Here is a 12,527-nt window from a genome sequence, read left to right as displayed (position 1 = left end):
CAAAGCCCACGTACGATTTCTTAACCAACAGCCCATAAGCCGTATGACGGTTTATGCTTGATTCGCAAGGAAAGATAAATGTCAAGTTTCCGCGGATAAATATGAAGTTTTCGAAGATAATTACGAAGATCGGGAAAAATGGAATATCTCCATTTATAGGCTATGACGGCTTAAGGACAGAAGGTGTGGGAACCGAAATTCGCACTGTCGATTTCCGTTTAAATAAGGAAACTAGGAAAACCCTAATTTCCCAGAGGACCCGGATATCTGCTAATTACCACACGTCAAGCAATCAGAACACGAGAATAACAACGATAAAGTATAAGAAATCGAAAAAAGAGCAAAGAAGATCTTATTTCTGAATTTGTGTATGAGCGTTTACAACAAGGTATAGGCATGGGCTCGAGAGCTGTCGGCGAGATTCCTAGTTCTAGCAACTTTAAGACGGCTAAACCTAATTGAGTCGCAGCTCGAAATAACAAAAACGGAAAAATGCCTAAATTGCTCTAAGTGCTAAGTTTGCTCTGAAAAAGTTCTCTCCCATGCTCCTCGCCCAGGACTCCTTATATACTAGCCCCAAGGTCGGTTTATGCTTTTACTCTTCTGCCCTTAAGCCGTCATAGCATAAAAATGGAGATATTCCATTTTTCCCGATCTTCACAATTATCTTCAAAACTTCCGTATTTATCCGCAGAAACTTGACATTTATCCTTCTTTGTGGACCAAGCATAACCCGTGCTGTGCTTTACGGGCTTTTGGTTAAGAAATCGTAGGATGGGCCTCGAGTCGTGTTTTAGGTCCCTTTGGGCCGTCTTCTGACTCGACATGTTTACTACGAGTTCTTTTGATAAAGAATGAACTTTTCAAGGTTTTTAATTCGCAAAGTCTGATCGATGATTTAGAATAGCGGAAAGCATGGACTGAGCTTGCTACGGTCTTCGGGAGATGGCATTTGAAGGTTTGACGAGAATGCATGGACTGGTGTCGTGTCGATGTTCGGAAGAGCTTGATCACTACGCAACGACCGAACTTTGGCTCAAGCCCGGTCGCTACGTAGCGACCGAGCTTTGGCTCGAACTCGGTCGCTACGTAGCGACCGAGCGGGACGAGCGCACGGTCGTTATGTAGCGACCGAGCTTTGGCTCGAGCTCGGTCGCTACGTAGCGACCGAGCGGGACGCGCGCTCGGTCTAGCGACCGAGCTTTGGCTTGAGCTCGGTTGCTACGTAGCGACCGAGCGGGACGAGCGCTTAGCGACCGAGCTTTGGCGTGAGCTCGGTCGCTACGTAGCAACCGAGCGGGACGATTGCTCGGTTGCTACGTAGCGACCGAGCTTTGGCTCGAGTTTGGTCGCTATGTAGCGACCGAGGGGGTCGGATGTTTGGTCGCTTCGTAGCGACCGGCATCGGCTCGGATTTGGTTGCTACATAGCGACCGGACAGCGTGTATGTGCGGTAGTTACGCAACGACCGAGATTGGTTCGTTTGCTTTTGAATCTTCAAGGATACTTCTTCGTAAAAACTTCGTATTGGTTATTTTTTTACGAAGATTATATCTTTATTTTTACTATCTCTTTCGGAAATACGATCTCCGAGAATTTTTGGGTGGTAATTTCGTCGCGGCCATTTTTGACTCCAACAGAAGGGGAATAGTGTAAACCGACCTAGGAGCGAGTATATAAGGAGTCCTAGGCGAGAGGCATGAAAAAGAACTTTTTTCAGAGCAAACTTAGCACTTAGAGCAGTTTAGGCAATTTAGGCAATTTTCCGTTTTTGTTATTCGAGCTGCGACTCAATTAGGTTGTTACCGTCTTAGGGTTTTAGAGCTAGGAATCTCGCCGACAGCTCTCGTTGCTGAGGCTCTTACCTTGTTGTAACGCTCAAACGCGAATTCGGAATAAGATCTACTTTGCTCTCTTTTCGATTTATTATCTTTTCTCGTTTTTATTTCGTGTTATGATTGCTTGGCGTGTGGCATTAACAGATATCCGGGACCTCTGGGAAATTAGGGCTCTCCAACTTTCCTTATTTAAACGGAAATCGACAGTGCAAATTTCGGTTCCCACTGAGCCAAAGGTATTCGTCGACCATATCACCGAACAAATATATTATTCCTTCTACAAAATTCTCCAAACATGACCGAGTTGTTGTTTCACTGAGCCAAAGGTATTCGTCGACCATATCAGCCCCACTACCATATGCCAAGACATGAAAGGATGATGTACACTTTTGGAGTGCTAAGAGACCAAGCCTTCCAAGACCATCTTTCTTTTGGCGAAAGAAGTCAACTTTGTTGGAGAGTCGATCAACAATGTGCATGAACATTGTCTTGTTCATTCGAAAATGTCGTCGGAAATTATTTTTATGATACGTTGGAGTTTCACTGAAATAATCATTCCATAAACGTACATGACATTCTTTACGATTTCTTTCGATAGAAGCTCGTTTTTTTTTTCTTTTGTTCTTCTTGATCACCATGAATGGTAAAATTCTCAAATGTTTGATCAAAATGTTGATCAAAGATTTGATCAAATGTATCATCAAATGATTCCTCTAAAGTGTTTTTAGAAGAAGAAGCCATATATATATATATATGTATATATGTTGTGATTAAAGAAAGAGTGTTGTGATTAAAGAGATAAGATGACTTTGGTGTTGTGGATAAAAATTCTTGTTGTGAATGGGAAGAGTGAATGTTGATTTAAGAGAGAAAAAGAGAGAAAGCAAGAGTGTTTGTTACAAATGTTTGTTACAAGTCGAGAGGGTTTGTTATATAGACACAAGTGTTTGTTACAAGTGTTCTTTACAAGTCTGTGACATACTACAAGACATAAACATGTGACAACAACGACACACAAGTACAATGTCTTTATGTACATAACAAACATAGCTCTTAATGCTCCCACTACAGGACATAAACATGTGACAACCAACGACACACAATACATGTGACAACCACTCAATGCTCCCACTCCGTGACATAAGAAGCTCTCAATGCTCCCACTATAAGACATAAGAAGCAGAATAAAATACATGTGAGAACTTAAAATGCAGAGAAATAGGAGCTTCCGTTTATAGTTAATCAATGAGCTAGAATCAGAACATGTACATGTCTTGAAACAAAGTGACAAAACTGGACATGTACAATGAGCTACAATTTTTCAATCTTCTTGACCTGCAAAACAATGAGCAGAACAATGAACACAAGAACATTACAGAACAAGCTTATATTAAGACAAGAGAACAAGCTTATATTAAGACAAGAGAACATGAAACACAACCAGAGTTACAGCAACAAACAACAAACAAAGCAACTTCAACAGCTACACTTAGACTTTAAAAACCGAGACTTAGACTTCATCTAATTAGACATCAACTCATTAATCAACTTCTTCTTCAGAGCTTCTTCATAATCAGCTAGCAGTTCTTATTTTGCAATGAGACTGTCCAGAAGCTTCATCTTTGACAGCTTTTCCTTCATAGCCAAATCATGCTGCTTGATTTTCCACATAGTCTGAAACTTAGACAGCTCCTTCCCCTCAACCATCGGTTTTTTCCCACGGGCTTTTGCTGCCTTAACACCCGTGGGACGAGTGGTTCCTTCATCAGCTAAAGCACTATCGGTTTCATTTGCTTGAGAGCATGCTAAATATGAACCGTCCTCACACTTCCTCCTTTTGGAGCTTCCTTCACTTGTAGATGAAGACAGGTCACACCACTTCTGGTAATTGCGAATCTCCTTCCAAGCATGTTCAAGGGTGAACTTCTTTTTATGGTTGTTGAAGAAGATTTCGAGAACATGTTTGAGAACAACATTCTCGTTTTGACCACTGGTTTTCTCTCTGGTTGTTGCTTCATACGCTCCACAAAACTTGCACACTTAGTCATTAATCTTGTGCCAACGTTGTTTACTATTTGATGCCTCTCTTTTGTCACACTCAACAATCTTAGGACTAGCCGAGTAGTAGGCTGCAATCCTTTTCCAGAAAGCAACAGACCTTTGCTCATTCCCTACAACGAGATTTTTGCTCGTGTTTAACCAAGAGCTGATGAGGGCTACATCATCTGTTGGCGTCCACGTCCTTCATTCTTTACGCTCCACTGGACTGTCTTGTTCGAAGTTTGAACCATCAGTAGCTTGTGTGCCAAATAAAGGAATATGAGAAGATTCGAAACCGATGCCACTATCTTGTTGATTTTGAAGAAGATCAACAAAATTTAAATTCATATTTGGATTAGAATCCATATCTGAATATGTCTAAGAATATAGATGGAAGATATGACAAAAAAGAAAGGAGGGCGAGTTTGAAAGATGGAAGAAAAGAAGGCTTGTGTTTAATAGAAGAGAGAAAGCTAAACGCATTCATCACACCCACAACCACATCGACTTGACATATAGCTAACTCATTAATCACACTTAAACATTGATTTCTATCTAACTCATTAATCACACTGAAACAATTCTATGTAACTCATTTCTATCTAACTCATTTCAATTCGTTCCAAGCCACTGACAATCAATTCGTTCTAGACACTTAACCAGATTCGCAATCAATTCATTTCAGATGAGATTCACAATCAATTCGTTCCAGATCACAATCCTAAAAACATCTAACAGATCAAAGATATATGTCAAACCTGAAATAGCCATTGTCTCTTGATCCGTCCAGACCACAGTCCTCTTCTTTGAAGAACCTTCATGTCTCTTGATCCGTCCATCTGAAACGGAAACGCAAGAAACATAATCAAGACAAGAAGGATCAGACACAAGAAGGATTAAGAAAAAAAGACTGAGAAATTTAAGTGTACACAAAGAGACATAATATGTTGAATCAAAGACAGAGACGTAAACAAATACAAGAACTGATCGATATATTTATCAGAAGACATCATCTATTGAATCAGAAGTGATCGATATAAACAAAGACAGAGACATAAACAATCACAAGAAGGATTAAGAAACAAAGACAAAAACATCATCTCTTGAATCAGGAGACATAAACAAACACAAGAGACGCATGCAACACAACAAACAAATCAAAATAACAAAGAAGGATTCAGACATAAAAGGAAAAATACATAGCTTTACCTTTCGAGGAGAGCCACAGGCTGGAGAGAGAGAGAGATGGAGTGATTCTTCAACGAGGTGAGCCGTTGAGGAGAGCGAGAGAGACGCGGAGTCGTCGAGGAGACCGAGAGAGATGTGGAGTCGTCAAGGAGACCGAGAGAGACACGGAGTCGTCGAAGAGAGCGAGAGAGACGCGGAGTCGTCGAGGAGAGAGAGAGAGACGACGATTCCACCAAGACAGACATGGAGTCCACCGACAGAGACGACGAGTCCGACGAGAGAGAAGCCGAATCCTTCATCCGATCGTTGGCAGATGAAGAAATCACCGGCGGAGTCGTCGAGGAGAGATAGAGAGACGGAGTGATTTCGACGAAATGGAGCGAGGGAGAGAGACATGAAGTGCTTCCGTCGAGAGAGAGAAAAATTTCCACAAAACACAACACGTGTCTCAGAAGACGCGTCTCTTCTTTCCCCTAATTAAGATAGGTTTCCTCACAATTATGCTAATTTCTTTTTTTATATATCTTTTTTTTAATTATTTTTATTAGAGTTTTCAGAAGAAAAATTCCTCAATGTGTTTTTTGTTTTGCAATTTATTTTGTGAATTCTAAATTCTATAGGTCAATCTATGAAGTGATGATCAATCCTCAACATAGAACATTGTGTATAAATGACAAGACAAACGTTAGCTATTTAATAAATATCAAAACTATGTCGCTTTGTCACTAAATTTGAAACAAATGATATGATGCAGAAATGGATTCTTGACAGCGTGGCTGATACAAGTTTCAGTTTGATCGAAAGGATTTCCGGTGAGTTCATCGAGACCTACCCATATTATGTCTTATGCATTTGGTTGTTTTACCATATCCCTAAAGATTTTTGATGGGTTCATCGGATCCAGTTTTGTTTTCATCATCTTTCTCGAGCGAGAAAAGTATATTACTACCATACTTCTATACATGAGAAATCTTCTCAGATTCTTTGTCAAACAATAGTTTCAGGTTACTCACCAGTTTATCATCGTATATAGCGGTCTGTATGAAATCAAAAGATGCAATCGGAAAATACTTCGACTTTTCTTGCATGTAAGGTTGGCTTTCAAGGTCACAATTCAATGGGACTAACTTTCAACTGTCCGACTTTGTTCTGGAGGCTCTCTTTGTCTCGAACTTGATGTCATTTTCTTATGAAGAATTATCTTCATTAACTTCATGTGATATTGTTGTTTATGTTTTTATCAAAGAAGATATATATATATATATATATATATATATATATATATATATATATATATATATTTATTTATTTATTTATCATCGTTTGCAGTTGAACAAGTTGAGTGTATAATGAGAGTAAATTGCGTTTAAGAAAACAAATATAAAATATACAAGTCAAATGTCTATTTTCTTATTATTTTCATGTTTGTTAGAGATTTCTCAATATTTGCAGCAGAGCCAATAGTAAAATTATTTTATGCTTTTAACATGTTCTAAAAAGCCATTTGCAGCAGAGCTAATAGTAAAATTACTTTATGCTTTTAACATGTTCTAAAAAGCCAACTGTGACTTTTAGTGGAAGTATAGTCAGAATTTCGTAGAAATATTCATAACAGAGTACAAAATAACAAAATAAATAAATTTAAACGATGAGCCTCCAATTGAAAATAGACAAACAAGCAGTTGATCCACCACAATTAAAGCGATTGGTTGTGGACTTGGGGTCCCTCCATGCACTCGAGACCTTTTTTTTTTTTTTTGCGTATAAATTAATCATTGTAAACAGTAATTTACCTAGACTCGTATTATTGGTTTTAACCTTTTTAACATTTACTACCTCTCCAATAACAAAATAAAGTTACACGTAGTTTTTTTTTTTTTTTTTTTTTATGAACAAGAATTTTTTAATCAAAAACAAGAATCAAATTTCCTTTTAAAAAAGTAGAGAAAAATTCTATAAAAAGACAAGAAGTAGGAAGACAGGCTCTCTCTCCCCATTTTTAGCCATGGAAGCTTAATCAATATCTCCTTAAATTGGATAAAAGTTAGAAGGTTGAAACCAAATGGGGAGCTTCAGATAAGCTTTCATGGAAGCTTAAAAAATACAATGTTCACTCCCTGCTCTTGATTAACCGATGGTTGTGTTGATTCTCCAAACTGGCCCGGCTAAAGCGGTGGGGTTGAACCGGCAAGTCATGGATAGGCTTGATCCTCTTCGAACCTACAAAGGTGTTATATCGGCTCCTGCTCTAATCTTTAAGTTTTTTTGTTCTCTGTTTTTTTTTTCAGTGATGTTCTTTGATGATTCTTGTTGTTTTATCAATTTGGTTGTGTTTATCTATGATTCCCTTATCTATGCAACGTAATGAGTTCAGAATCTTTGAATTTGTTTAAACAGACTAAACAGTGTTTATATCCCATCAAATAAAAGAATTCAATGCTTCACATATAGAGGGGAAACATATTTTAAATTGACAAAAAGCCTTCTATAATACATTCTCAATAATTATGCGGTAAACTCTACAGAATTAGATTGTTTAGTGTTGGTATTGCCAAATGTAAAGAATAACGCTGTGTTCTTTTTGCAAGTTGTCAACTGATGTCACTCACAAACGAGTTTAATCGATCCTAAAAGTCGGGTGATTGTACTTGAAGTTTACTTCTTTTTCTTTTTTTGTAACACAATACTTGAAGTTTACATCTTCCTCTATCAAAACATCCAATTGCAACACCGTGGTAAGAAAGATACAAAGAGAATGTTATTATGATCTTTCAAAGGTGTACAATCATTTGTCTAAGTTATATAGATATTCTCATAATAAAATTATCTCTAAACCTGAAATATGTACCACTACAATACATGATAAAGTTGTATTTCTTAACATCACTTCAAGTTGGAATATAGAGATCGAAAATGCTCAACTTGGATATAATCGTCTGAAAAAGTCGTTTACGAAATGCTTTCGTGAAGATATCCACCAATTGTTCGGTTATAGTCATAGAAAAGTATTTTGTCCTAAAAATCTCGACTTGTATCTTGTCTTTGATGAAATGACAATCAGATTTTACGTTTGAAACATGGGCCGGGATCAACCACGATATGTAGCAATGGTTGACTATCGGAATAAAGATCCATTGCACCAAAGTGATACTAGACAGCAACACACTCTAATGTATTTCAAATCCTTCAACACAACAATTGTAACTCGATACTCTACCTTTCTAAGAACAACTAACTACATTTGAAAATTTCCACACTGAATCAACCATATATTCAAAAATATTATTGTGATTGGCAGGCCCGGTCCTAAGCATGTGCTGGAGACACATTTGCACAAGGCCTGTTGAAATTTTTGGGTTTTTTTAGCTTAGATTAGGGCCTAAATGTTTAGAAGTAATTTTTGTATAAGGAAATGAGTTTTAAATTTTTTTATGGCACATGACCCTTTTAGGAGTTGAGACGGGCCTGGTGATTGGAGATCTAGCTCAGACTGAAACACACACACAAAGTTGAAAGGAAAAAAAAAACTACAATTAACTTATTTCTTAACTGTTTTGGAAAATATATGTTAGAGCATCTCGAATGGTGTTACTACCATTGGAGTCCTTAGCATTTTTTTAGTAATTTTTTTTTTTGAATAGTAAAGGATTTTAATCAAAAATATTTGTCCAATGGTGTTACCCAATTAGGAGTCCTTAGGAATAAAAAAATAAATAAATTTTTAAACATGTGAAATTTAAATTTTTATTTATTGCATGATTAAAAATAAAGATATAATAATTAATCTTCATCACCAAATTTGTTCCAAATATTTTCAACTAGGTGTTTTGCCCGCGATGCGGGCTTAAACATTTTCATAAATTTTTGAAAAGTTCTTTGTACAGTATATTCATTAAACTAAAATAAATCTTAAAATAACTCAATATTCTATTTTTAATTATATAATTTATGTTTTTTTTTTACTTTTTACTAAAAGACTTTTTTAGATAACAATACAATATATATAGAAATTATCTTTTTTTTTAATTATAATTTTAGATTTTGGATAATTCAATATTCTATTTTTAACTATATAATTAAGAATTTTATTTGATTAATATTTAGTTATATAATTATATTTTTAACTTTTCACTAAAAGATTTTTTCAGATAACAATAAAATATATAGAGAAATTATCTCTTTTTAAATTATATTTTCAGATTTTAGATAATTCTTACTATTATTAATTTTAATCAATTATATAATCAAATAAATTAAAATTTCATTTTTATTTTTGAATTTATCTATACATTTTATTAATTAAGGGTATAAACGATATTAACCGCTCTAACTTTTAACGTGAGAGCTCCGTTGCAAAATTTTACTTCGCAAATAATAGTATAGATTAAATCACCAAAAATAAAGAGCTTTTTTCGTTTCGTCTTGCGAGTGACCATTTTTTTTCACGCCGAAATACATATCTCTCTCCATCAAATGAGACGCGGCCACGTCACTAAGGACTTGATCCTTAAACTCCTTGTCTACGGATCGCTCCTTACCGAACTGGGCTTTGATAATATTATTTTATATCCGGATTCGCCTAGGATATAGTACTAAGGATTCGTCAAAATGGGCCGTTGTGGATGCTCTTATAATTAAGGTCACATTCTCAATTACTTTGTGCAGTTTATTTTATGAATTCTAAATATATATTCAACATGATCAATGTGCTTCTTAGAAAAAGTTCTAAAATGCTGTCTTTTCGGAATATACAAATTGCTCGGCCGTAAATTAAGGAAAATAAAATAATGTCATAAGTGGGGTTTGAACCCACGCCACGCCCTCTTTCGAGGACCAGAACATGAGTCTGCTGTGGATGCTCTTATAATTAAGGTCACATTCTCAATTACTTTGTGCAGTTTATTTTATGAATTCTAAATATATATTCAACATGATCAGTGTGCTTCTTAGAAAAAGTTCTAAAATGCTGTCTTTTCGGAATATACAAATTGCTCGGCCGTAAATTAAGGAAAATAAAATAATGTCAGAAGTGGGGTTTGAACCCACGCCCTCTTTCGAGGACCAGAACTTGAGTCTGCTATGGATGCTCTTATAATTAAGGTCACATTCTCAATTACTTTGTGCAGTTTTAGAAATATTTATCCTCCAAGACACTTTATGAGTTATCAATTACACATAAAGACACATTGAGTTAAGAGAACACTTTCTTATGCTCATTTGTCTGAATTGCCCTTCAACTAGAAAGAAGATGTCATAACATGTATCAAAATTATTTTCAATATAATTCCATTTAATTTTCACCTTTTACTTTCAAATTTTTTAATTCCCTAAATTTAATCATGTCTCAATCTATCGTCATCTTCATCTCTCATCTTTCATATCCTTCTAAATATTTTTTTTCTTCACAAAATTTGTAGACTTTTTTTTTTATAATTCTAAATCACTAATTTTTGTTGTCGAGTTTTTATCTTTCACCACTTTATTTTTTAAATCTCGAATTCATGGAAACCTCAAATTGGGAGGTGAGGAAAGCCGATTATGAAATCTCAGCTTGGAAGATTCCAGATCTTCACCGACGAATACATCCAAGGTTTGCTTCTAATTGAACTATAAGAATTTCATCTACAGATTTTTTTTCCTCTTTCATGCTTGTTTCTAATTGATATACAAGAAGATAAGAAATAAATAAAGTTTTGATTTTCTTCTTAAGCAGACAGCAAAGCCGATGTATCTCCTGCAACATTTGATTCACATGTCACCCATCCTTTTCATGTCCATCAATTTCCTTGTCCACAAATGAACTATCCACAAAGCTGTCTTGGATCTAAGTTTGATTCACATGTCGCCCATCCTTTACAGTGGATGAGCTCGTGATTTTCCGTGGATGAACTTGGGATTTGACGTGGATGAACTCGAGGTAGTTGCCTTAGATCTAAGTTTTTTATCTCTTCAGTCTTCATGGTGGCTTCTGTTGCAGATAGAAAGCTCTAAAAGAAGCAATGGTCAAATTACTCTATTTTACACATATGGTCCTCCTATTTTTGGATTTTTGCAATTTGACCCCAACATTCTTTAATTTACTTATAGATCCTCTTGATTTTGTCTCAAACTTTTAATTATGTACTTTAATCCGCAAGAATAATTTTCTTATCAACTCATATCCACACTTGCTATGTCCATTAGAAATTATTTAATAAAATTAAAATTTATAAAATATCAGAAATATATATATAGATACAAATATATTTTGTCCACAGAAACTTGTCCACAAAAACATTATAACATTTTTGTGTCCACATAAATTATGTCCACAAAAGCTTGTCCACAGAAACTTGTCTACAGAATATGCGTCCATTGAATTGCGTCCACACAAAAAGCTTAATCCACTTCTCTCTTTCAAAACGTCACAATACAATACGTTCTCTAGTTGGATTATCTTCAAACAAACAACACAAACCCTAGATAGATTAAACTTCAAACAAGATCTTTGTCTACAATAACATGTTCACAAACAGTCATAGTTACACAACTATAATTGTAAGAGCTTGTCCATAAGAACAGGTCCACCACAAACTTGTTTATAAGAACACATTCACATGACTCTTGTCCACAACATATATATCCACCAGAAAACTATCCACAATGTTAACACTCGTCCACAATTCGTCTATCCACATAACACTGGTCCACAATTCGTCTGTCCACAAAACAATCGAAAGAAATCAAAAAGTGAAGGACCAAATCTGAAAATTATTGAAAATCCACCATTGTTGTTTGATCTCTTATGTGACGAGACAGAGACGGCGATGATGAGAACGACGAGGCTTGAATCCGAGCATGACACCGTCGGCAGAGCAAGACGACGTAGATGGTCTGGTGGCCTGAGACAGATGCGACGAGCTGTGGCGGAGAAGAGAAAGCTCGAGACAGGTGAATCACGGAGGATATGAAGCATACGCAACAGAGGAGGATTGCGGTGGAGAATTGTTGGTCGGAGTACAGTGGCTGGAGATTGTAATGGGAGAGAAGCCGCCAAGCTTGGTTGCCACGAGTTGCAGTCGAAGGTGAGAAGATCCACGAAGAAAATGAATCAAGTGAAGCTTGCGACAGAGACAAAAGATTTTTCGGTTTGGAAAAAAAACATTAATAGCCCAACTATTTTCCTAACTTAACTAAATAGAAGAAAGTAATTAGTTCCTTTTTTTTGCTAACTACACGTGAAGCTAAAGGGCATAATGGTCAAAAAAAGATCTTGGTTTCATGAATTGTGTGCTTCAAACACAATGTGTCCTTTTATGAAAGGAAAAAGACAAATGTGTCTTTGAGAGTAACTCTCTCTTTATTTTATGAATTCTAAATATATATTCAACATGATCAATGTGCTTCTTAGAAAAAGTTCTAAAATGCTGTCTTTTCGGAATATACAAATTGCTCGGCCGTAAATTAAGGAAAATAAAATAA

General features: G+C 36.0%; 1 protein-coding gene across 1 annotated transcript; it reads right to left on the bottom strand.

Moving 5' to 3' along the window:
- Positions 1-3,425: 3,425 nt before the first annotated feature.
- On the bottom strand, positions 3,426-4,244 carry LOC106422316 (glutathione S-transferase T3-like). Its single transcript, XM_048740395.1, has 3 exons — positions 4,094-4,244; positions 3,911-4,009; positions 3,426-3,850 (listed from the first exon to the last, which is right to left on the bottom strand). Exons 1-3 carry the CDS (start codon positions 4,242-4,244, stop codon positions 3,426-3,428), a joined length of 675 nt encoding a protein of 224 aa, XP_048596352.1.
- Positions 4,245-12,527: the final 8,283 nt, after the last annotated feature.

Source organism: Brassica napus, chromosome A9 (genome assembly GCF_020379485.1).
Source record: "Brassica napus cultivar Da-Ae chromosome A9, Da-Ae, whole genome shotgun sequence".
NCBI classification, from domain to species: domain Eukaryota; kingdom Viridiplantae; phylum Streptophyta; class Magnoliopsida; order Brassicales; family Brassicaceae; genus Brassica; species Brassica napus.
This window is presented reverse-complemented; position numbering and strand designations above follow the sequence as displayed.